Genomic DNA, 27,211 nt, shown 5'->3' with positions numbered 1-27,211 from the left:
GTGCAGAGTGGGCAGAGGAGTCTGTTTTAGCCTTGCATGGTGCTGGCAGCCGAGCCTCTCCCTCAAATCTGACATGATACATATGCCCTTCAGGCATATCCGACACAATTGGGAAGACATTGTCTGAACAAGACAGAGTGTAAAGATCAAATAAGCCCAGATGAACATTAAGATTGGGAATGATAAACATGCCACAGCACAATGTGTTTCAGAGGACATGCCAACATGATTCAGGCCCGCTGTCAGGGCAAGACAGTGATTCAGATTCTCAGATGAAACCTCTGCAAATTATGAATTTTTTGGTGCTCAATTTTCAGTCTCAATCTTCAGTAACTGATTTGGTTTCTGTCTCCACATTTCAGAGGTTGAAGTGATGCTAATATTCAGTTGACATCTAATTGTGTCTGACAGGGACTTTGTGTCAGAATTGAGAACATTCGGCTTGAGAGAGCCTACTAGAACTGATCAAATTGTGTGAAAAATCCTGCCTGCCGTGTATATTTTGCAACACAAAATGTAAAGCATTCCCTATTAGGAAATGTACTATGGGTTTTTGAGATCATCTGCACTGGCATATACAAATATTAAGGACATCTAATAGTCCAGATTTCTCTATCGCTCTACTATCCTACCAGTATCATTTTCCATTTACAGCTAAGACCTTGGCCATGAATATGTAGTGGCTGAGTAGAGGAATGGGGGTAGGGTTGCCAGTTAAATCTGATCCAGGTCAGTACTGGGCAGAGATTTTTTCGTCCTGGAGTGTGTTTTCCCGACTGTTCCTGGAACAACAGGAAGTCTTGGCTCTGATGTGATGTTTGGCTTCCTGTTTATAGACCAGCCACTGTGGTGTAACAATGGGATGTAAGGGGTGATCTGCACACAGAAAGGGACCGGCCAGTATAAAACATGCCTTTGAGGCGGATGTTTGATTTCTTTTCTTGCCATTACACACCAGTGATTTACTGAAGCCCATCAATGTGCAAGTAAAGAGGCAGACAGTAGACTTCCACTGCAATGCACAGTAATAACAGCACTATTTGTTTATAGATAGATAATGTGCATATTTAAGTAAAACATGTTTCCCTTTGGGACGAGATCTGCTATTTCCACTCAGCTTTAGCTACAAGACAAGGTTGGAATCATCCCTGACCTATCCTTGACTAAAATAAAACCCGCCTGCCTCCCTCTGCCTGTGCTGTTGGGCCCCTGGGATTTGAGGTCTGTCCAGCTGGCTGTTTGCTGCACAAATCAGTTGGATTATGGGCGACTAATCTCGTCCTGCATGAGGAAGTGAACAAATGCCTCTGTCTTTCGTTCGGAGTCCATTGATACTCTGGTGATACTAAACCAGTACTTAGGGAGGACCAGTTATCACCTCCCAGCATTGAGAATCTGAGAGAGAAGTATCAATTCTGAGGTGGAGTGGGGATCAGAGATTTGCTCATATGTTTTTAATAACGCATATTGTGTGCATGCACTATTTGTATATTTTTGCAGATGTGTAGTACATGAATAGGACAGTAATAATTTGTCTTTGAAGGTGCAAGTTTGTCTAGTTTGTCTGCTTGCCCCTTGTAAGTGACCCATGTAATGTGCTGGAGAACAGTCAAGGCATCCAAGAGACATGCTAGGAAGGGCCGAACATCTGAGAGTGAGTGAGTCAGTCTGTCACGCAGCAACAGCCATGACCGCAGTCTTAGAGGAGAAAATCGGCTGCAGGAGGCAGAATGATAAGGAGGTGGGCATGGAGGAGGAAGAATGATAAGGAGATGGGCATGGAGGTGGACAGACATGGAGGAGGCAGAATATTAAGGAGGTGGGCATGGAGTAGGCAGAATGATAAGGAGGTGGGCATGGAGGAGGCAGAATGATAAGGAGGTGGGCATGGAGATGGACAGTGCTGAATATCAGTACTCAAGGGTTTTTGTGTTTTTCCAAACTGCCAGTGCAACTTTTGTGGTCACCCCCCCTCCTAAGTGTAGCCATTATTGTAGCTGTTGTGTTGTAGTATCATTGGTTTGGCTATGCACCACAGCGTTCAGTTGGTCAAGCATGCATGTAATAAATTAGAAGTTAGACGTTCATTTTTTGCTAATTCAAGTCATTATAGATGAGTGACATGCGTTATAAGATCTGTTAAAATACATTTCCCAGATGTTAGCACACATAGATGCATGCGGTCTGTGGAGTGTGTCGATCTGCTTAGTGCTGAGACAGGAAAGCCTTAGTGTGGGTAGTTAGAATGCAGTGGCCTGGAGTGTGACTCCAGAGCCGGTGCTGGAGACAGTGATGACTTTGAACAGTTGGCTGTCCGTAGCTATCTTTTTTCTTTCTTCCTTTGTTCCTTTCTTTCTTTGAGGTAAATACCTAAGCGACTAATCTAATTTTGGAACTAGACTCCTGTAGAACGTCACGTTATGTTGCTCGGCTGTGCGTCAATCTGTCTCTTCTGACTGGCAGTTGTGGAAAGAGAGAGAGAGAGAGAGAGAGAGAGAGAGAGAGAGAGAGAGAGCGCCTGGACTGACCCTACCATGCTAATCCTATCCGTTGAGAGTGCTTTTTTTAGAGAGCAACTTAATGCAACCAGATTATGCACCCGCACCATACCCACCAAATTCGCCATGGTTTTGATGCCATCTTGCATCCAGGCAACAACAGCAGCAGGAGAAGTATGCCAGAATAAGCAAATGACAGTTGAGGAATATCAATTATGAAGGACTGTCATCAAGCCCCAGTGTTTATACACTCTGCACCCAGATGACAAAGTCAGGTTACTGGGTAGGTAGTTTATGTTTGCATGGTCTTCTTGGGTGGAACCGAGATTGTGTTCGAGTTCCAAAGCCTGCATGGAAAGGGTCTTACTCTCTCTCCCTCACTCTCTCTCTCTCTCTCTCTGTGAGATTGTATGTGTGTATGTGTAAGTGTATGCAAGAGAGAGAGAGGGAGAAAGAGAGAGCATTAGCATTAGTGTGCATTAAAGGGAGAGTGCGTGTGTTGCTCCTTATCCTGAGGACTGCACCGGTGTTATGTCACATTGCCACCAGTCACACACACACACACACACACACACTCACACACACACACACACACACACACACACACACACACACACACACACACACACACTGCAGTAGCTTGGTCATGTCTTACATAAGGCTTTCTTCTGATGGTGTTTCTTTCTCTCTTCCTTTCTTTCTTTCTCTCTCTTCCTCTCTCTCTCTCTCTGCAGTCAGTGTTGTCAGATTCTCTATAAATCTCCCACTTCCACTTTCCGGTCCAGTGTTAAAGCTGCCACAAACGATGTGATATCACTGGTCACACTAGTACACAATCATTCCATATCATGCTCATGTCATATTATTTAATATTTTAGAGATGATAACTTCTGGTTAAAATTCTAGTTTATGCACTTGTCATATTTCCGCAATGCCAGGTAACACACTACAAAAATCTGCAAAGAGCACCTTACGAGCCCAATAGTTCTGATTTGACATGAGGCAATGTTGCACTTTGGTGTCTGCTGTCTCGAATAGCATAGAGATTATGAAAGAGATGGGGAGGTGCAAAGTGCTAGAGAAATGGTAGAGGTGACAAGGCGAGTGACTTAAATGTATTTGGTTCATGAGTTAGTAGGTGGAGTTTCTGATGCAGTCTCTAAACGTATGGAAAAAAATAATACAAATAACTAATACCTCTTTATATAACCCCTTATACACTTCATTAGCAATTACAAATTACAATTACATCAGGGGGTTGTCAATGCCTGTTTTAATTAATGCAAAAGAAAGCCGGACCTTACCTGACACAACTAATCAGTCATATTTAGCATGTTACTGTATCAGCTGAGTAATTGGGGGCCACCACGTGTTTGCTCCTGCTATGTCAGAAAGATGCAGAAAGATTAGCCCCACACCATCTTTTCCTCCACATCTATCAGGCGGATCATTATTAAAACATGGCCGACCATCTGTAGGTGCTTTCGTACTCCAGCTTTCCAGGACGCCTCTTTCAAACCAAACTTCACTACACAGATGATTGTATGTCAATTATAAAAGTCTGTCAAAGTGTTTTTATATAGTTTGAGGGTAATTTATATTGATGAAGACTGCAAAATGTGTGCGTTGCCAATTATAGATGATCATGATTAATGATCAATTTTTATTAGTAATTAACTTCACCACACATCATCAAATAATATACTATAATATATTTACAGGGCAGTAAAATGTATTTCTTGGCCAGCAGTAGATTGCATGCCTGGTAAAGTAGGTCTCATGACCAGAGAGTTGAAGGACAAGGCTTTAAGCAGGGGAGTTTATGCCTCCAGCAAGCCAGCATGTCATGAAGAGGAGACCCCAGGACGGAGGATGCATGGCTGGGGTAGTGGATGGAGGGATAAGCAGCGATGTCAATGAATGTATTTTAGACGCTAGAACAAAGCATTTATCAGCCTACGTTATAAATCAAGAATTCAAAAGGTTCTAGACTTTGAGTGAGATTGCTCAAAATGGCTTAGCTCAATCTTAAAATCAAACGGCAGCCAGAGATTGAAAAATAACTTTCAATTCAAAGCCCTTGATTTTCTGTGAGACACCAGCAACAGGACACAGTGGGAGGTGAAACGTGAACGTTTTAAATAGTTAAATTATTCAGTTGAAGAGCATAACTGATAAACATCTCTTAATTATGGTCAGCCTGTCTGTCAATCTTGTCAACAAACTGACTGATGGACACCAGTGCTCGTCCATACAAGAGGTCATCGCTGAGATTAGCCTTTGACTGGAGCCTGATGACCAGAACTACACAAGCCACACATCTATTCAGCAGCTCTGAGCCACACAGAAACGCAGCATAATCCTGACTAGGTGTTGTGCAATGGAGTTAAGGAATTACAGACAGAGAGAAAGAGAGAGAGTGGGAAGGGAGTATAGGAAAGACAGAGAGGAGGAGAGAGAATGAAAAGGTTGAAGGTTGGCACATTACTGGAGGGGCACTAATCTTTGCGTGATTGAAGGACACTCTTTCCAGTTTGTGCTCAGTTTTCAGAGGTCACAGTGTGATATTTACAGACGTATATGTGATGCACATACTATGTGAGACCCGCTGTCTTACTAACCACAAATCAGTGCATAGTTGAAAGAGTTGGATTGTCATTTCCATTTGTGGGAAATACAGTAAGAAAGTACGTTTCTACCAGCATACAGTTTATACCACTCAGGAATTATATGTAATCCCTAGACTGTTTAATTATGCAGTGAAAATGTACAGATGCAGACATATTTCTAGTAAAACACAAACAAACAAACAAACTGAAATAAGTATTTAGATAAAGCTGTCATTAGCAGATGGCTAGCCAGGTTTTAATGAGCTATACCATGCACGCTAGAGCATAGATGTCAAATTGGCATTGTTCTTTGGTATTTGACTATGAATTACCCCTGTGCTTGATTTGACATCATAGCCAAACACTGAAGCTCATGAGTGCCTGTTAATAGCTCGTCAGAAAATGTCGGTGCCTGTTTGCACAGACTGAATCACATTGTCCCTAAAGAGACGATCCTCTCTCCTCTCTCAGTGTGGCTGAGGACAGAGACCCCTCAAGGCTGGGCTGGGGGATGCCAGACACTGGATTGGATCTTGTCCTAACACACCCAGACTGATGACAGCATGATGACAGCCTTTTTGTTGGCTAAAGGTTCCAGTGTTATTGAAACAGTGCTTCTGTGTGTAGCTTGTGGCAGTGGGTGACTATAGGGAAATGGTTTTCGTATAGGGAGAAAAGGTAGTGATGTTTTTTTTTTGGCGTGTGCATGCAAATCGAATTGAATCTAAAATATATGAAGGGTGTTTGCATTTTCATTGTTGCATTTACTGCATTTACGGAGATGTTGATGTAAGTCAGCTTCTTGTACTGTGAATCATCAGTTGGCATATGCCAACGGACAAAGATACTGTAATGTAACCCCCATACACACACACACAAACACACAGAAACAGAGACTCACAAACAATCAAAGAAACACACACAGAGAGCATGCACGTTGTTGTTTCTATACTTGGCTGCATGTCATAGACAGTATATGTAGGATACACACAGACATATACATACATATATATATACATGCACACATGCACACAGCCCTTGCACACACACGCACATACACACACACACACACACGTACATACATACACACACACACGCACATACACACACATACACACACACACACACACACACACATACACTGGCGCAGCTCTCAGCACTAGCAGAGTCCAGAGCGCGGGGCGTTTGTGCTGAGCTGGTCCGGCCGTCAGGTTGAATGAATGTGCGGACAGCTGACTGGACATGGCTATTCATCTGCTAAAGAAAGGAAGAGGCTGCGGAAGAATAGAGCTCTGCCTCTGGGGTGTGTGTTGCGGATGTCTGTGTGAGTGTGTGTGTGTGCGTGAGAGAGAGTGTGTGTGTATGGTGATGTCATTTGCTTGTTAATCTATGTGTTCATGAATGTGTGTGTGTGTGTGTGTGTGTGTGTGTGTGTGTGTGTGTGTGTGTGTGTGTGTGTGTGTGTGTGTGTGTGTGTGTGTGTGTGTGTGTGTGAGTGAGTGAGCCGTTCCAAATGTTGTTATTTGAACGAGTGGCATTGGCCATCTTTTATTTCTCCTCCTCTTGAGGTACATCACACACCACCCAGTAAAGTAGGTTCAGAGCAAAATATTTTTTTTAGTACAGGTAGTTATTCACATAACATACTTAATTAACCAGTGGAGAGGAGGATTAAGGTTTGAGTGTTTGTTTGGATATAATTCCTTTAGTGGCCTAGATCTTGGGGGTGATTAAAATAAAATCACTTCAAAAACACTGGAGAATAAGTCCCATTTATGTGACCTTTAAAGTGAGAGTAAGTTATTGACACTTCAAAGTGACGTGTGGATTCCAGGAAAGTGTACCTGCCTGTTATTGGCACTATTGAATGTTATGTATGATTCTGGCTAGGTACCCATTAGCCAGCTGTGTGTGCTACAGCCGTTTGCTTAATCTCCTGAGCTAGCGCACATTCAGCAGCATGTTTTTTTCTCTCTCTCTCTCTCTCTCTCTCTCTCTCTCTCTCTCTCTCTCTCTCTTCTTTTCCTTTTTTTCCCCAATGATGACTGCTATGCTGCAGATCTCGCCTCTGCCCCATTCATCCAAGAGCCAATCAGGTGCGATGTGCCTGGCCCCTCCCATCTTCTCCTCATAGCCAATGACATTGAGAGTCAAAGGATATTTTGAGGAGGATGGGGGAAAAAAACACCCCAAGAGAATAATCTTCTTTTGTCACAAACTAAAGTTAATCTATGCCCATGAACTCTCCGGAATCCACCCAAACTCGCACTTATCGCGTTGCCCCCTCATCTTGACCTCTACAAATCACCTCTCTCTCTCTCTCTTTCTCTATGGGACAGTATTTCATTTTCTTCACTCTTGGTCCCATGTAGTCTACTTTGAATTGTGTTTTCTAATACCCTGCTGGAATTCCTCACTGAAATAATTTGGTATTTTTTGCCTTTTCTTTTTTTACAGGCAGCCTGCTTCTCCTTGTAAATCTCCTTGTCCATGGGCAGGTCTCTGTCTCTCTGGCACACACACACACACACACACACACACGCAAACACACACACACACACACACACACACACAAACAGCCACAGGGCACCATTACATATGCGCTGTGCCCCCATTTCATAAGGCTTGAATGATGACCTGTGTACAACATTGACATTCACAGCAAATTAGACATGGATTCAGCTACAAACGTCTATGCACAAGGTGTTATGTCCCTCATAATTGGTTTGCATAGTGTTGCACTCACGCTTTATTAGGAAGATCCTGCACAAGGGTAAGGTGTAATGGCTGATAGTATTCATCAACACAAGTCTGATCAGAAAACAGGGAAAAGCTCCTAGTGGTGGTTTTCTGTCAGATTTGGTAAATCATCTTAGCTAACTCCACCCTCACTAAGGTGATGTTTTTATTCTCCTCATCCCCTCATTATGTAGTAGTTTTTAGATAAACGCTTGCATTCTCAGTTGTTGTCTTCCACTTTTGTTCTTGAGTACTGTTGCAGTGCTGGACTTAACTCTGTCAGCTGAACTTTGGCAGCCTCTGTGACGCATCACTTCCCGACTCATTCAGTTCACTAGGTGGAGAGACAGCATAAAAAGAAAGATAGGAAACATTTTGAGCTCTGAAATCACTTTTTGAAGATGGTGTCTAGCGACTTTGTAAACTTGTTCAAAAGCGACTTGTAGGCTATTTTCTAATTCTTAGTATTAAACCTATTGAGATTGTTTGTCAGTCTGTCTAAGGTCTCTTAGTGTTGAATGAAAATTATTCGGATGGCAGCTACTTTTTTAATGGCAAGCGAAGCATGGGGGTAGGCTTTCTTGTAATCATGACTAGGGGATGATTTGGGGTCCTCAACCAGCCTCGGACTGGCCTTTTGTGGGTGGTGTCTGGGCCCCAACCCCCACCCCCACCCTTCAGTGTCTCAAAAGCCCAGACAGGCTTCAGGCTGGGACACAGCATAGGCAGACTCCCCTCTCCAACAATGACCTCCCACGACCCCCTGGTGATTTGAGTAGGTATGGACGTGAGTTATTGTGACAGCTGTTGTGCAAGGCACACAATGCAGATTTTTTTTTAGGTGGGGAGGATGTGTGTGAGTGTGTGTGTGTGTGTGTGTGTGTGTTGGGAGGTGGGGGGATGTTGGTGCAACTGTTAGATAATCATCCTATCCTCTCATCATAGTCTTCAGTGTATCATTCTCGTCTTCTGTAAAATTCTGAGAGCAACTTTGTGTGCATGGACGCAACATGTATCCATCCCTTATTTGTCTCAGACCTTACATGTAACAAAACTGCAGTGAAACAAAAGGGGGAAAAACCTAATAAATGACGGTGCACACAAGCTATCTCATCATGGACACGCACAAATTAGCCTGACATTCTTGTAAATATAACTGAATGTTTGGAATCCGGTGTGTAAACAACTGGTGTTTATTATCGGGCAAGCGGTCATGATATATCTAATCGCTTAACAACAACACAAGCACTATTGTGTGTGAGCTTAGAGCTGGGGGTGTCTTGCTGAACAGGACGTGTAGTTTGGGGCCAGGCCCACCCACAGATCGTTCACAGAGCATCCTACATGATGCTCGCCCAAGATGAGCTTAACTGTCTGGGGATAACTAGGTCAGCAGCGCTGAGGTAAGCCCTCGTAGAGAACAAGCCTGCTCCAGTGATGAAGCCTTACTCCTGACGCGTGTGTTTGTGTGTTTGTGTGTTTGTGTGTGTGTGTGTGTGTGTTTGTGTGTAGTGTGTAGTGTGTGTGTGTGTGTAGTGTGTGGGTGTGTGTGTGTGTGTGTAGTGTGTGGGTGTATGTGTGTAGAGTGTGTGTGTGTGTGTGTGTGTGTGTGTGTGTGTGTGTCTTTCTGTCTGTGAGGCAGCCCAAACAATACTGGAAGAAAGTGGGACGAATAAGTTGAAGAATGTCTTCGTTATTTCTTTCAGTGTCATTACAGCACATTTTCATAGTTCGTGTTCCCAATTATCTGAGTTAAATGGAATGAAACACGCTTTCAAAAACACATAACATTGCAAATGCTACTTGACTGCCTTGTTTGTTGTCTCAAGAAAGTAAACAAAGCAGTTAAAGTAATTATACACTCACAGGCCAATGAGGACTTTTTCTCACTAATTGAGCACATTCTGTTGTTTAGTTTTTTCCTTATTTGAGTTTCACATCAAATCGATGATTACCTCTCCCAGCCCCCCCCCCCCCCCCCCCCCCCCCCCTTGCTCTGTGAGCAGCTTGTCCTACATAATCCAGCCTGTATTCTGTGGCAGGGGAGACGAGCGGTGCAGTTGTCCAGCCCAGCTCTCTCGCTCTCTCTCTGTCTCTTTGTGAAGGTTGTGGGAGCAGGCTGGTGAGGTCCTCTTTGTGCATATCTCATGAAATGTTGGAGGTTCATAATGGAATATTGATTGCTGTGATAGGACTGAGCCCTAAGGCCCATTTCTCTCTCTCTCTTTCTCTCTCTCTCTCTCTCTCTCGCGCTCTCTCTCTCCACTCTAGTACTGAATGCATCCATTCTTCATGCCTCACCACACACACTCAATTTAGGCTGTGGAGCAGACGGCCATTGCTCACTCTCTACGAGGGACTGGAGTCGGGCTGAGCCTGGCACCACTGTCCTTAAGACTCTCTCTCACACACACACACACACACACACACACACACACACACACACACACACACACACACACAAGGCAGGTCATACAACACAATAATAGTGCACACCTGCAAAGCACACCACATACTGTAAAGATTATGCTCAAACTACACATACCTACTGTATATGAATGACCATGCACACACACACACATATGTTTATACATACATAATAGCAAAGTTTACTGAATAACCTGGACTAAAGGTTCAAGATTATTATTACCTAAAACATCACACAGGTTTGGAATGTGTTGAACTGATGGAAAACAAGGCAAAATTGCAGGATATCCTGATAAGTGGGGTGTGTGCTCTCTATTTTAGACCGCTCTGAGAATAAACTGTACAGTGTGCTTTTGTTCTTTGTTGTTTTGATTTCTATTCCTATATCTAGCAATAAGTCCCAATATTTGCTTCAGGATCAATAGTGTCTGTCTATCTTAGGTCACCTGAAAAGACCTTGCTCAAAGTCCTCGTTTGTGTTGACTGTTTTGATTCGATGTCAAAAGCTTCCCCTCTATATATTGTAAAAGGTTAAGATGACATACATGCCTGTGTATTTACATGCAGCTCAGTTCTTTCTGAAAAGTTACTTGCAACTTGAACGGCAGTGGCTTATATAAACGAATACTATGGAGGCAGTTTCATAACACAGAGAGTGAGTTCAATCTGAAATCCTGCCTCTGAATGCAACTGAAACAGTACACGCTCTTTTGTAATTAATAGTATGGTGCAATGGAATAGCAAATCAGCCATTACGCTTTAGGAGTTTACTCAGTTTACGGTATCCTACATTAATGCTTAAATGAACCCACAAATGCTCACAGTTGTTTTCTGTCCCCTTCAGGTAACAGAATGTTCAAAACAGACGTCATATTGATATGACTACTCTCTGGGAGTGCTCGTCACACTGCCAACCAGAAGAAGCAACACCCCAAAACAGAACTACCAAGAACCAGGAGCCAGCCATGACGTCTTCCCAAGCAGACAGGACCTCCACCAGATCCGTATGACAGAGGTGTGGCAGGGACACACCACCACCTCAGATAAAACAAAAGACAGAGAACGAATAGGCACACCTGTGGCACCCTGACATGGAGGTGGAGGCACATCTGAACACCGTGACGAACGAGAGCCAGGCCAAGTCCTCACCGCACTCCTGCGACCTCTGTGGCCGAACCTTCCCCTTCCTCAGCGCCCTCACGAAGCACATGCTGAAACACACTGAGGAGACGCATGTCAAGGCCCCGACAGACGCCATCAAAATGGACAGCAGTTTGGGTCAGACCTCCATGGAGATACAGGAGGAGCAGGAGGAGGGACAGCGAGAGGAAGAGGTGAAGAAGAAAGAGGAAGAGGTAGAAGGGGAGGAGGAGGAGAAGGAAGGAGGGGTTCCAGAGGAGCAGGAGGGTTGCTCCAGCCCCACTGAGAGTACCTCAGCTTGCAACCGAGTAGTCAATGGAGGAGAGAAAGATGCTGTGAAATCCCAGAGGAAGGGAACAGGGAGGAAGGAGAGGAGTAATTTGAGCCCCTGCCCTTTGCGGCAGAGAAAGCTACGTAGTCAGACGGAGCAGGAGCGGAACACGGCACTTCCTGAGGAGCTGTTCACCTGCCAGCTATGTGGCTTTGGAGCCTCCAGCAAGGAGCAGCTACAGACCCATGAAGAGAAGGTGCATCTGCCTTCAGATGCCCTCGCTGGTGGGGTGGGTTCCCCCGAGGAGGGAGCCCCTGAAGGTGACCTCACCCAAGGAGTGTACCCATGTGGGCAGTGTGACCAAGTGTTCACACAGGCCTGGTTGCTCAAGGCCCATATGAAGAAACACCAGGGTCCTCTGGACCACGGCTGCCGGATCTGTGGACGTCGCTTCCGTGAGCCCTGGTTCTTGCGCAGCCACATGAAGACCCATGTCATCAGAGCCAAGCCTAAGGCTGGTGAGTCCGAGGCCCCCGCTACTATAAATGGGGTGGTGCAGGAAGAGGCTCTACTGTTGAACGACGCGTGTCTCTATGAACTTTGCGCCAAATGTGGCAATTTCTTCCAGGACCGCCAGAGCTTGTGGTTACACGAGCAGGTCCATGAGCGTGTCAGAGGTCACAATGCTGAGAAAGAAAACGAGCCGGTGCAGAGCAACTCTATTGACTCCAATACTCTGGTCTCTAAGAAAGCTTTCCTGGAGTGCCTGAACCTTAGACCAGCAGGCCCCGTGGAGAAACCTCCAGAGGAGCCCCAGGTGAATCGAATCCCAGAGCTCGACCCGATTAGTAGCTACCAAGCCTGGCAACTGGCCACCAGGGGCAGGGTCGTAGAGGCCACTGAACATAACCTGGGTTGGGAGGAAAGGCTTGCAGATGCAGATGTGGCCTTCGACCGCGAGAAGGGCGAGTATGTCCTTCTTAAGCAGGAGAAGAGAAAGAAGCAGCTTGTGGCTACCCCCTCAAGTGCTCCAAGCGCTACCAAGAAGAAACGGCCAAACAACGGCACTGGGGAGAAAAATGGACATGGCTCCTCGGGAGATGTGAGCCCAGAGAGCCACAGCGACTCTGAATACCGCCCGACCTCCTCGAACAGTCGAAAGGCTTCCCAGAACAAGACCTCGGAGTGCCTGGAGTGTGGGAAAGGTTTCCGCTCTCAGCAGCAGATGGTGATCCACATGCTGATACGGCACGGAGGGGGCAGCGGTTTTGGTGCCGGCTTGGAGTCCTCCGCCCCGATATTCGGGGAAACGGCACTCTCCTTCTTAAAAAATGCTGCATTTAAGGATCAGAAGCTGGCTGGACAAACCAAAGAATCAGGTATTTTTTTGTGTCAAGAAATGGATAAAATAATCCCTATTAAGTACCATACAATTTTTATCCTGAGTGTGTATTAACCAGCTGGTTGGATTGGTATATCCCTAACATAATACTAGCCAGACATATATCTTCGCTTTGATGAATGGTTGTTGTCATCTATTGGCAAGATACAGTGTCTTAAACTGAAACAAGTCATTCTCATTTCTAAAGGAATACTAAAGGCTTAGTTAAGGGTAAGGATTAGTGTGAGGACTGGATTAGGTGTGCACACAGTATGTCTGTTCTTAACTACTGAGTTGGCAGAGAGAATGACTGAAGACAGACTATGTGGGGAAATATTTTAAGATATCCCACAAAAGCTTGAAAGGATTTTAGGATTTTATTTTTTTTGTCATAGATGTTTACCCTTTGGTATTCCAAAATTTGTATCTCTACTGCTTCGGGATGCTTTTTGCTAGTTAATTTTCATGCAGTACCTGAGATATCCACAGATGTCATCATTATGCCAAAATGATGTGCTACATTTTCTAAAAGACACAGATCCCCATATAATGAAGGGAACTGATTGCACGGACTAAGCGTTGTGTTTGCCTGATTTAGCTTTATAGAAGATGGTGACCAATCAGATTTGCCGGTTTTCAGGTCAGTGGGTTTGAGGTGGTGGATTATTATGGAGAAAAGACACTGAGGTTCAGGATTAGTTATGGATAATAGATATGTTTTATCTGTTGTGTTAAGCTTAGATAATGATGTAAATGAAGCATTGAATTACATATTTTATTCAACCCCACTCTGTAAATATTTACATACACTATGAGGCACACTTGGCAGCTGTTTTTGGCTCGGCAGTCTGTGGACCTCTTTTTTAATCCTTATCTTGGCTGGGGCGCTTTCATTTAACAAATTGATGGTCCTTTACATTTGGGTTAGTAGATGAAGGAGAGGCCATGGGCATGGAATAATTGAACCCCAAGAGTGCTAACAGTTAGCCACTATAGGACAATATGTACTGCTCCTGGATAATACTAGTTGTGAGTTGAAGAGACCCAGTCATTTACACACTCCATTCACTTACATTGTGTGTATAATCATACACTGGTCTTAATGAAGGCCAAACGTATTCCAGAGGTATTACTTTGATTTTCTGTTGTTTAACCCTGAAGTTAACAATGCAACTGATCAGCTCAGTTTTTTTTTCAGGAAGCAGCTATACTTTTTTTTCTTCAAACTGTCCATGTGGTACATTGTGCTTTAAACATATTGATATATGTTGCCCTGCTCCACTTAAAGGGGGCTGAACGTTGCATTTATGTTCAAATCATGGATGAGGGAGACATCTTGTGGGCATTTATATGATGTTAAACTGTAGTTTCATTTCTTTGATTCTGTGCTATTTGCTATTTGGCATTTCTTCCTCATAGGAGCATCTATGGATTGATATTTATTTACCGATTGACTCGCAGACTATTGACGAGTTGTTATTCCCTCCATCTCCTCCTCTGTCTCCTTGCAGACACTTGTCTCCATTTTTTTAACTTATTACTCGTCCTCATCAGCTGTGTCCAAATGCTTCTAATGGAAGTGCTCTGCTCCATGATACTCCTCCCCCTGCTCCCTCACTGGCCTAACACAATCTGGCCTAATTAGCTAGCCCTCCATAGGTACGTCTCAGTGGTTCTGAGAAATACAGACGAATACCTGTAACGCACAATACACTGGTAACCTTTAGTTTGGAATCAGCGTTGCAGCTTTTATTTTAAGTCACTGGTCAGTTGGCAGAGTTCGTATCCAGCTATGCACCCCATCATCTCATTCAGAGTAGGAAGGCGACAGGGACAAAAGGTACAAGCCAAGCCTCCCTCCCAATGTTCACCCATGGACAGCAACACTTCCCTAGCCTGTCATCATATGTTCATACCTCACCTCTCCAACTCCTTATCCTTCCCCTTTTAACCTTAATAGTCTCCCTGCTACTTGAAGCCACAACTGTGTATCTGTTTTAGATTTCTCAACCAGTCATGTTTTTCTTTCATATCCCACCCCCCCCCCCCCCCCCCCCAATGTTTTCCTCCCGTAGGTTCCTCTGGTGTCACGGCCCTTTGTTCACCACTGATCCCCCATCCCCCAAGCGCTCTCCATTCTCCTCTAGCTTCTCTCAAATTCCTTTGCCTCCCTTGACAAAACCAGCCTCGCCAACCATCATTTCTCATCCTCCTCCCTCACATATGGCTGTTCCAGGGGTTGCTAGAGCTCCATTAAATTTCACACCTCACCTCACTGCACTGCTTTACTGTTGTGGTCATGTGATCCAAATGGGCCAGAACTGGTAAATGGCCAATACAGAAAATCAGTCACATAATTAACAAAGTTGTCTCCAGAACTACATTCTGTTGTTTTTCACTTTTTCAATGAGGAAAATAAATACATATCAGCAAAAACAAAACAGCAAACTAACCCTAACACTTAATCTCCTTAGATCATGGAAGTTTGAAGTAAGCAGCTTTGTCAACTCTGTGTCACATGTGACTTCATGGTCGTATAATTTTCAGTAGGGTAAACAGTACAATGATGATAAAGCTATGATTGTTAAATTTACCAAATGTTCTTCTGAGTCAGTTACATAGTATAGCCCCGGAGAGGTTCTATTATTGTGTCCCATTATCCGTTGATCATGACAGACTGGTTCTTATATGCATATTGTAGCCTCCTCTCTTGTGTCTGTTAACATTCAAGCTTAGCATGTGCAGGTGTCTGATGTAAGAGATAGATTTCTCTCACCACAGGGTGGCCGTAAGCTGTGTAAATGGTCAGTGCAACTATATGTGTCACAGCTGACTAGATATTACACAACCAAAGTCAGTACCATGGCTACAGTCTCCTTAATGTCAAGGAAATCTTAGAAACAAGGGGAAAAACAGGCATTGTGTCAGTATATGAAGTGTATGATTACACAGAGATCACACGCCTTATCCTGAGTGATATCAGGGGGTAGACTATGAGGAAGACTAAATTAATAGCTGAATGAATACTCCATTCCATAGTTCACCTTTGGAGTATTTGTGTGGTTTTCACGAATTTAATTCTTATGTTATGTTTGTTTTGGTCTGTGTGAGGTCGCATTGAAATTAGGACTGCAAGAAGCAAATTCCCAGTTGTTGAGGAAACTGGAAAAATGTTACAGAGCTGCCATCTAGTGACCAAAGGATGTTGTCACCTCTATCAGTATTTATTAATAGTATGTTCAAAATTATGCATGGGTGAATCATTTTTATGTTAAAAAAAATAGTTGTGATATTTTTTTAAATGTGTAATAAACCTATCTGGACTTTGATCATATTGGCTTTATATGTAAAAGCCAAAATGATGCACTTTCCTGAATGTCAGCTGACTCAGGGATACCTCCAACAGGAAGCAGAACATATAAAAATTGTATCCTCTGCCCAAAGATTGTGGAATAAAACTCAATATAGCAATATCGTGTTTTTCTCTTATTGCAGACAAAAAGCCATCAGGCGATCGGCACTCGGCTTCCAAGCATAGTGCAGGCTCTTCCTCATCTCACCAGCAGGGGTCAGCACTGCAAAGCGACAGCACTGGATCCACCGCTGCCAGCCTCAGCCTGGTGGGGGAGAGCGCTGACGGCTCGGCACTGGAGCCCGGCAAGCAGGACGGCCTCGTCAAGCACCGGTGTCAATTCTGCACCCATAGCACACTCTTCCCGGAGGTGCTCTGGATCCACCAGCGGGTGGCCCACAAGGTGAACAGCACCAGCCCACTGGCCCCCAAATGGGCACTGAGGAACGGCTTGAAGGGACCGCGCTCGACCCTGGAGTTCCGTCGGCGCACCGGCCCGCCGCCCTTCCTGGAGGGCAAGGACTGTCCGGCGCTGACCGAGACCCGTAAGCCACGCACCCAATCCCCGCAGCCCCAGAGCCCTGCGGGCAGCGGGTCAAAGACCGACTGCACCAGCCCTAGTGAATCCAGCCCCTCCCGAAACAGGGGACACCCCCACAAAGCCTCAGCCTCCTCATCCTCCTTTTCCACTGTGTCCAATCCTTCCTCCAAACCCAAATCAAGCAGCAGCAGTGGCAGCCGAAAGCGAGCTGCTGACGCTCCACCGGCTTCCAACCCCTCAGGGACCCCTAAGAAACCCTCGACCGTGCCCAACCCAAAGTCAGCCAGCAGGGCCGCTGAAAGCAGCCTCCTGCCCCAGGAGGGCCTTCACTTTGTCTTGGCCAGCCAGCACGGGCACGAGGAGCAGGGCAAGGTGGCGGTGGCCCCCTCCTTGCAGCGCAGGGAGGACACTCCGGTCACGGCCACAGCCTCTGCCCCGGCCCCGGCAACGGACTCACCTCCCCAGAACTCGTCCAGGAGGGCGCCAGAGACCCACGGTAGTTACCCAGGTGATGCTTCTCAGCTGGACGTCCTGAGCTTCTTGAAGAACTGCAACCCGACCGAGCTGGCTGCCCTTTACCACCACTGGGGCCTTGGGAGCACTGCCATGCTAGATCAAGCAGGTGAGCGAAGAGGGATGGAGTCTGGTGCATTGAACTGCTAGGCTCGGTTGTCCAGTGTTAGACAGTGCCAGTCTTTGGTACACTTCCTGTAGGTCCTTTAGGCTGAACACATGTATGCATCTCTCTTCATTGAAACGTGTATAGCAGGTGTTTTAAAATATTGTCCGTCCTTTGTGTTCGTACTAGTTAATTAATTTATGTAATCATGGTAAGCATATATAATAGGACAGTGAGTAATAAGGTAAACAGAATGACGTGCAGGTCAGTGTATGTATGGCCTTTTGTCAGAAATGCAAACTCGTTCTCTCCTTCCTTCTCTCTTATTATTGGGTAAAAGGGGTCAGGTTCAAGGGCAGTTACAGGCATAGGGAGGTACTACAGAAAGATCCCAATGCTTATTTTGAAAACAGCAATTTCCCTCGTTTTTTTATTTTGTTTTGCTTCAGCGAAAAGCAGCATTATCTTTCACAGTCCCCTGTCTCGCCAGCTCTTGCCACATTATGAGACCTGACTTCTGCTCAGGTCCACACTGTCATTCCCCCGAAGCGTCATGCTCCGCCGTAGTCCTTTGAGTCACATGCAATCAAGTGACCTTTTTCCTACGTCGCCCCGTTAGCCTGTTATTTTGGTGCCATCTGCCGTTGCCGTGCTAGCATATGCGGCACATAGCCGGCGCATGCCAATGAAGAGGGGGGCCGCGTGTTTACCAAGGCAGGCCAGTAGGGGTCAGGTGTCATGTCTCTGCCTTCGACACTCAAAGTCACTGTCATGTCAGACTCCCCCGACCAACCTGGTTGCTGGGGGGGTCAACAACAATGAGCAGGTCACCCCCACCACACACCCACCTCCTCGACTCCGGTCCAGGACATTAAAGGGATAGCATTCGTACTTGGTCGTGTTTTCTCTGTTGTCCTCTGCTCCCTGCCTCTTCCACATGTCAAAGGTAGAGAGGGGAATGGTGAGGTTGTGGTGGGGGGAGGAATGGCTAGTTTCTGGCCAGACAGCGGTGGGGATGATAGGGGTGGGGGTGGGTTTAGGACAGTGAGAGGGGTGTAGTGGAGTGGGAGAGAGGTACGGTTCTAGACAGAGGAAGGGAGAGTGACTTTGGAGACAGGAGAGGGGGAGGCTTTGTTTACAACAGACATTTGAATGCAGGTACCTGTTTATAAACTCTCATTGGTGGCATGAATACACTTTGAATTAAATGGCATCCCTGCCCTTTACATAAGCACCAGCGTAAATGTCATGTTAATGAAGAAAGCAGGAAGGTTGACTGTTTTTTACATACTATGGAGTTACAGAGCCAGAACAATGAGTGTCACATTGTTCTTGCTGTATACTGTATGTATATAATCATGTATTCTGTTCTGAGACAAGTACAGTTGACAAAATGTTTTGCAATAGGTGTGTGTGTGACAATGATCATGAGCACAGTCTTTTTAGAGGTAACAGAAGGGGATGTCCCTAAATTCAGTGCTTGCATATAAAAGTTGTTTATTTGTCCTGTGTGTCATTGTGATCTGTAGGAATGGCAAGGTCCCTGTTCCAGCAGATGAAGTATGTGTGCCCTGTGTGTGGGAAAAGCTTCAGCCAACCCAGCCACTACCGCACCCACATGAGATCCCACACAGGTAAGCATACCCACACGCATGCACTCACATACACATATACACACACACACGCACACACACACGAGTACACTTTCACACACGCGCACACACACACACACACACACACACACAATGCCCTTACACATGTACTAACTTACACACGTCCACTGGTGTCCACACAAAAACAATGACAAGTTTGTGCCTCAGTTGTGAATAGTCTTTATAAACATCATACAAATAACCAAACAAAACACTTTTGCATGCCTTTGTTTTGTAGAGTTAAACCATCTTCAAGCCATCCAGTATTTGTGTCTGCTTATTATTATTATTATTATTATTATTATTATGACCTGTTAAGAAACATCAGATTATGCATCAGATGTCAATGACGGACATGTAATTCTGCATGCAAATAACCCTCATAGCTGCCAATCTGGCAACAATGACCATCATGCCTATTGCATGTAAGTCACCATTTGTACAGTTTTTGACACAGAACAAACAAAATGCTTAAGTTTCCCTCCCCCTCCTATAATGGTTAATCATCACAAGTCAATAGACAATGACAGCCATCCAGGAATGGAACTAATAGATGCTAATTACAGCATGTGCCGTCAGTAATTGCCTAAACCAGCCAGCAAGGGACCATCAGGCGGGCCCGCTCTTAGACAAACAGACAAGTGCGATAAGTAAGTTCTTTCAACGCTAACGTGTGTGAAGGTTGCGCGTGGAATCTGGCATGATCCCAAGTGACAAGAGGCCAAGCAGTACATTATTCAGAGGGAGGCCCCCTTTTTTTCTCGCGCTGCTCAGAGTTATAATCAACGTCGCCGGTGATTGCCTTTCTTCAGCCTGAGCGTCCAAATGAAACCGGGCAGGTGCCCCGAGCCTCCCATTAGCATACACACTAACTCCGCGTGTCATGTTAAATTGGTGGGTTCAGCTCACTGGCTGCCACGTCGGCACTAACTGCCGATGCTAATCTGTTAGCGCGACGGCGCTAATGCCAGCGAAGTCGGAGGAGTCGGTGGCCTCTGACTTCCTTTAGCTTGTCTGTGTCACTTTGCGAATGCTAATCAGGAAGTAGCCGAACGTATGAGGGACATACGGCAGATGTCCGTTAAGTCACTTCCGGTCAGTGTTCAGTAGGGAGACTGGTTGGTAAGGAGCCGTGTCTGTGATGCTCTTTTTAACGGGACTCCTTGTCCTCCCACAGTGCTGGTAGAGTCCAATGGAGGAGCAGACAGAAACCCCTCGTACAAGTACGTGTCACCGTTTGCCAATTGTCTTTTTTTTCTAACATTTTTGTGTGTTTATGTGTGCTGCTGTGAACATCTTTTCATTTCTCTTGTGTTTGTGCCACAACCCTCATTTCCCATCATGCATCTCTTTGCTATGCCTCTCCAACTGACTTCCACCCCACACTACAGTTTCATTACATAATGACTATTGTCACAAATTCAGTATTGGATAAAGTGAACTTGAAAGCGAGCCACCGTCCACACACCCAACGGGGACGTTTGTATTGCGTCTCCGTGCACCACCAAGCCCTACTTAGAATGCTATTCTTAATGGCCTTTTTGCATACTACACGAAGGCCACTTACAACCACATGCGAAGGGAAGGTCAAATTAAAATATGCACCAGCTACACCGTCACTCTCTGACAATCAGCCTTTAATGTGATTTAGTGGGTTGTTTTTTTTCTCCCTTCTTCTTTTTTTGGGGGGGAGCTCGCTTTACTTTCCACCCCCAGGGAGGACAAACGTTGTTGGCCCCTCAGAGGGGATTGCTGGTGCACGGGGCCCTCGCCACACCCCAGCTGCAGCATCCTACATGGCTGGCCATGATTAATCGTGTCCGTCTCGCTTCCCCCCCCCCCCCCCCCTACTGCCATGATTTATGATAATCCTTCCCTTATTCCGGTGGTTTGGAAATGACAATTATCTCCCGGCTCGGTAATTCATTCATTTTTCAAAAAATAATAATGTGGTGCAATTGAATGGCAGCCTCATTTGTTTTGCTCAGGTGTGCTGAGTATTTTTTTTATGCCGTCACCAAAGATGCAGACTGTACAGTACATCTGTCTAATTAAGCAGAGTTGGACTCGCACAGTTATTTCATTGAGAGCTACAAGAACACGGACATGTGAAGAGTTTGAAGTGTGTGTGTTTGTGTGTGTGCATGCACACGTGCATAAGAGTATAAGAATGTCTTTGCACTTGCGAGCATGTGTGTGTTTGTCTGTGTGCATAAGTGCGTGTATGTATTTCCATTTCTGTGTGGTTGTGCGTGTGTGTGGTTACATCTGTGTGTGTATGTGTGTGTGTGTGTGGTTGTCAGGTCCACCTCCATGCTGGGCTGATAGGCCCAAACATGGTGAGCATCCTTTGGCAGGTGACGTCTCTGCGACTCGGGGGGGAAATGGAGACAGTGATACTCCTGTCTCCTGCTACTCTCCGTTTTGTATGAGCAACTGACAGAACAAAAACACACGCATGCACAACACACACACACACACTCGCAATGAAAAACAAAAAGGCTGACACCCCCTCTGGGTAAACAGGCAACTGTCTCCATATGGCTTGTCATCATCCCTTCAATCATGGCCACCACCCCTTCTGGCTCTCCCCAACCTGTCTGTATTTTCTCCCCTTCATAAAAATGAAAAGGCAAAAAAAAAAAAAAAAAAAAGGTTCAGACTTTGACAACCAGACCTCCACAACCACCACCCCTCCCCCACCCTTTCCTTCCTACCTCTCTTGGTGCTGACCTCTTGTTGCCCTTGTCTGTTTGCATGAATGTGCATATGTGTGTCTCTGTGTGTGTGTGTGTGTGTGTGTGTGTGTGTGTGTGTGTGCGCACGCGCGCCTGCGTGTGTGTGCGTGGCAGGTGAGAGGCCGTTCCGCTGCCGGTACTGCCCCTACAGCGCCTCACAGAAAGGGAACTTGAAGACGCACGTACAGACGGTGCACCGCGTGGCTTTCGACAACACCAGCTACTCCGATGGGAGGCTCCGACCTGCTCAACTGGAGGACACGGCCCATGGGCCCCCCACCCGGGACCACCTGGAGGGTGAGGCTGCTGACTCCGAAGGTCTGGGCTAAGGCGGCCTTCATTCACCAAGAGAGAGGCTGTTAAGAGACTTCTACCCCCACCCCCCCTCAAAATGAAAAACTCTTCTGCTGGTGTTTTCTGGATGTCAATTAAAACCAACATATTTGAAGGTATCTTGCAAACTCGAAGGACACTGAAGTGATTCACACTGTTTCTAGCCAAAAGGACTGCTTGGAAGGGTTTTCAACTAATCCTCTCCCTTTTGACTTTTACTGATTGAACTTTGGTGTTTTCATGAAAAACACTCCATCCCCCATCCCCCAAAAACCTGAGATATGTAATACTTGAGAACATTGATGAACTCAATTCACTACTAAAATAGTGGTGGGTTGAAGATCCCTGTGTATGAAATTCAATATGATGTGAATTTCAGAGACTTTGACTTGAAGACTGTGGACCTGTAGACTTTCTTTTGAATAATAGAGTGCTTACTGTTGACTCCCAGGTAAAAAAACCGAATGGTAACCATAGCGTGAGTGAGTAGATTTGCTAGCGTGGGAAGACAAGCTAGTGACTTCCTCCTTTTTAAACCTCAGGATTATTCTATTAGTAAAACTCGATTCCAAAGCCTGTACTCTCAAACACTGCTTGAGAACTAGCAGGAAAATGTTTTGATACACACTGGCTGTTACTTGACTATAGTTTAGTCATTTTCCTCCTTTTGTAGTCAACCTTCATAAGAGTGTACTTTTGCTCAGTCCATGGCCATGTGAAGGTTTCTTTAAACAATTCCATCTACACTCCAGTGTGTACTAAGTCCTGCATTTATTGTTAATGCGTGAAAGAAATTCCTAATGCGTTTCAAGACTTGTGAGAACGAGTCAGCATTTTAATTAACAATGGTTCTGTCCATCTGTGAAGCATTTTGGTTGATCTTTGATGTTTATATGTAGTATCACCATTACATACTATAAGCACGTAGCAAGAATACCATATACTCTAGCTAGATTTTAAAAGCATTCCGAATTTTGTTCAGAATTACTTACACTGGTGTTGTAAATCCATCCGTCGGTATGTCTGTGGTGGAAACACTGATAGGGTCTCGCACTAATGAAAAGGGTTTTGAGTGTTATTTTAATCAAAAGGTTTTGATTTTGACAATGTCCCAGGGATCAGTTAATAAACGTTTTTTGAGTTTCTTTTCAGTGTTAGCGTTTAGTTTACTGGATTTTACTGGACCACCACTGACCTCATCACGGAGGAAGCGAAGGTCTGACCTCATGTTAGGACTTGAAGCCATTGTGATAGTGAATTAATGAGGATTTCTTAATGTACATAGCTGTTAGTTTGTACAATGATTATTATTATTACATTATAGAGTGACATACTAACTAATCTGAAAAGACTGAAGGGCATTACAGAAACATAGTTTTTACAAGGTGAATGCTGTAAGCAAAGTTTTGATGTAAAAGCAGTCATTTGTACTCAATATCCCACAAGTTGATAGAAGGATTTAATTGATTGATCTAATTATAGTGAAAGAGTAGATACATATTTCTTCTTTTTTTTTTCAAAAACACTAACAAGCAATGGTTGCTTTCATTGACATTTTGTCTCATTTCTATGTTTCAAATTGATGGTAGGGTTGTTTTTATATCAAATAGAGGCAGAGCAGCCACTGTTTCCCTTTACAAGAATTGAATAAATGAATGTTGTGTTTTTTTATAGGTGGGTTAGGCTGTAGCATCGAAAGTCTCTTTGTTTTTAATAAAGCCTTGTTTTTTATTTAGACAGTTGTTTCACTCACAAAAATGGTATGGTCATGGTCCGGACAGACAAAAGATCCCTCTTCCTGTACAGAATCTTGTATTACTTGAATATTGTTATGATTTTGAAATATTCTTCAATAAAGATTACCCTCCCAAACCCTCTGCTCATTCACATCACTGTGAAATACACCTTCAATACATAGATACACCCACTCTACAAACAAGTAATATGTTGAAAATAGATACGACCAATCGATATCCCTGGATACTATCACTTATTCATTTTAAGTATTTGCTTTGTGGGAATTTCAAGATGATACATCTGAGGTGTGATTAGATCATTCAGTCAGTTTTAATATTAGTGACAATGGGGTGTATTTTCTTGTGTCATCGTAGTGTGTACTAGCCACTCCCACTTTAGATAGTGAAAGGTGACCTGTGTGACAATACAGTGACCTTTGAACAAATTTAATATGGATATCATTTATGCTTTAACAGCTGTTGAAATATGAGGCAAAGCAACTCCTATAATCAGCAGACGTGTCACCTTGATGCATCTGTGCTATGGATTGTGCTGCTCCTCAGAACATTTGTTTGAGAATATGCTTATGAAATGACAGGAGATGCTGATTTGCTTTGAGATTGTTGGGTGCAGTGACACGTGAACCGAACAGCTAGTTTCACGCAGATAGACGCGGTGCTCGCATCTCCGTGGGGGGGCCAGAGTGCAACTCCAGTGTTGTCATCCGAAGCCTGCGGTGGCGAAGGACACGGTGGGGGGAAAGATGCGGAGACGAGGGGGAGGGTGGGGGTGGTGCTTTGAGCAGACACACCACCAGGCCCCGGGCAGCCAGGCGGACAGAAAGGCCAAAGAAATTTACAACACTTCAAGTGTTCCGACACCGGAGCACTTACCGCGAGCGGCAGAATATGTAAATGCGCACGCTAATCAAATGATCGGGCCTCGCAAAAGTCGTGACGGGGTCGCGACCCACAGACTTGCTAATGGAGGGTTTGGGGGGCGTCCGTGGGGCAGGCCGGAGTGACAGGTAGTGCGAAGGGGAGAGGCGAGAAGCACCAACAGCGGCGGTGGACGACCTCTGCCAGCCCTGCCTGAGCCCTAAGGCCTCTGACAGAGAGAGAGACGAGAGGAGAAGGGAGGCCTGCTTGTGCATATCAAATGTTATTTACACCCCTAACAGCTGATAGGAACAGTCGTCAGGTCCTCCATGCGACGCAGTGTCACCTCATGGGCCGCCTGCTCGAGCGGAGGCCTCATGCTTCGGAAAGGGCGTGTAAGGGATGTCTGCTCGGTTACACTCAGGTTCATCACCACTGAACCATAAGCTGTTAAAGCATGGGCACTTGCAAGAGAACATAAGAAATAAGAGTTTTAGGGTGTGGCTACATTTTTCATCCCATGCTTAAAGTATTACAAAGCATCACACCCAAAGATCAAACGAGGACTGAACAAGTGTCATCGTTTAAAGAAATATATAAGTAGCAATCCATTCTAAAACATACTTTTCACTGAAGACCGAGACCAAAGCTGCATTCAACACCACTGAACTTACCAATGTCTACAGCATGTTAAGTTACACTGCCAGTGTCTGGCACAGATCTTTCCAAATTACAATGATGCAAAGAACAAAGTATGCAAATCAGCTCTTCACAAGCCCCAAGTCTCTTCAAGGGAGAATAGGTCCCAGGATATCCCATGACATTTAACATCCACCACACTAATTTGTGCTTAATGTGCAAAAAGTGATTAGTATTAACAGTAATGGCATTTCATACATCCACCCACCACATTAATTTTCTCCTCGGTAGATACTTAACAGCTAATGCCTATGGCGGACTCCAGCAGCTAAGCCTAATGCCACTCATTGGCAGGAACTGTTCAGTTACACGCTATGCCAGTCAGTGGCATTGGACAATAAGGAAGCAGCAACAAAAAGAAATGGGACGTTTCTCTTAAAGTAAATCCTGTATCATGGAAGGATGTTAAATTAGCCAGTGACTTTTAACAAGATGAGTCTCTTCAGCTAAGAAGGAGGGGAAAAAGGAGATTAGCATGGTTGGCTGTTACCACAGCCATCTCAAAGCTAAAAGTCGCATGTTTCCTTTTGTGTCTCTGATTTCACATCTGTCGTTAGATTATGAGAGTTTAGCCAGGGTCTTATTTTAATAGCATATGATGACTGGTGATATAGGAGCTGTAAATTAAAAGCTGATGGATATGCCCAGAACAGAGGCTACACTTAGCTTGCTAGTGAGGTCCCAGGCGATGCGCCACAAAAGGATCCATTTCAAGGCGTAATGGACTATTCTTTTGAGACAACCTATTTTAACAAGAGTTTTGCATCTCCAAGCCCTAGCTGATATGCTCTTCATTTAAAGGCGCCCATACATTATCAGAAACAAATTTCAAAGCCGTGCAATGCCTATGAAGGTGAGGGAGCTTCAGACAGACAAGCCCACGGTGTCCACATTAACCATGGTATGTGATAAGCATGCCTCGTAGAATGCTCCCTATGACCTAGCGAGTCCAACAAGGGTGAAACCTTCAAGGAGCTCCTGGGGATAAACTAAGCCCAACATTGATGTACAGCCCAATATTCCACACAGACACAAGTCTAAAGAAGGACACGCCATCTTGGTGCTTCACCACTGGCTGAGGGTCTTGGTGGCAAACGTTTATTGGCAATGTGTCTGTGCTGATGTTGCTAGCGTGGGCCCAGAGCTCCAGTGTAATCTTCTTGTGGGACTTCTTCATTGGCATGCTCTTCACCATTGATGATGGAATGTCTCATGGCATTGTAAGGGGAATTTGGGGTGGATTTGTCTTCCCAGGTGTTAAGTAGAATGTCCAATTTCAGAGAGAGAGAGAGAGAGAGAGAGCTTGTATTCTACTTGGAGCCTGTTATCCACACTATACTGAAAAGCAGTGCACAATTTATCTAGATAAAATCTGATCAGGATGAGAGCTTCCAAGGATCAGTACGACAATTGCAAAAAAAAAAAAATGTATGTCAAGAAAGAGGTAACATAACCATAAAAGCAAGTCCCAGTTATACCATTTCCATTTTCAGGTCACATCCATATCTGAACAATGAATGTCAAGTCTAAATGGGGACAGTGTAAAGTTCCCGTGGGGAGATATCAGATAAGCCAGTAAAATATGTCAGTAATGTGC

The 27,211-nt window shown here is 44.9% G+C and overlaps 1 protein-coding gene across 1 annotated transcript; it reads left to right on the top strand.

Annotated features, from left to right (window-relative positions):
• Nucleotides 1-11,364: 11,364 nt before the first annotated feature.
• znf516 (zinc finger protein 516) lies at nucleotides 11,365-22,296 on the top strand (the record flags this gene model as incomplete). Its single annotated transcript, XM_080836607.1, has 4 exons — nucleotides 11,365-13,063; nucleotides 16,561-17,580; nucleotides 19,107-19,211; nucleotides 22,082-22,296. 4 exons carry the CDS (start codon nucleotides 11,365-11,367, stop codon nucleotides 22,294-22,296), a joined length of 3,039 nt encoding a protein of 1,012 aa, XP_080692733.1.
• Between the last annotated feature and the right edge of the window lie 4,915 nt (nucleotides 22,297-27,211).

Source organism: Sprattus sprattus (genome assembly GCF_963457725.1).
Source record: "Sprattus sprattus genome assembly, chromosome: 4".
In the NCBI taxonomy this organism is placed as follows: Eukaryota; Metazoa; Chordata; class Actinopteri; order Clupeiformes; family Clupeidae; genus Sprattus; species Sprattus sprattus.
Note: the sequence above shows the minus strand (reverse complement) of the source record. Positions and strands in the feature narration are given on the sequence as shown.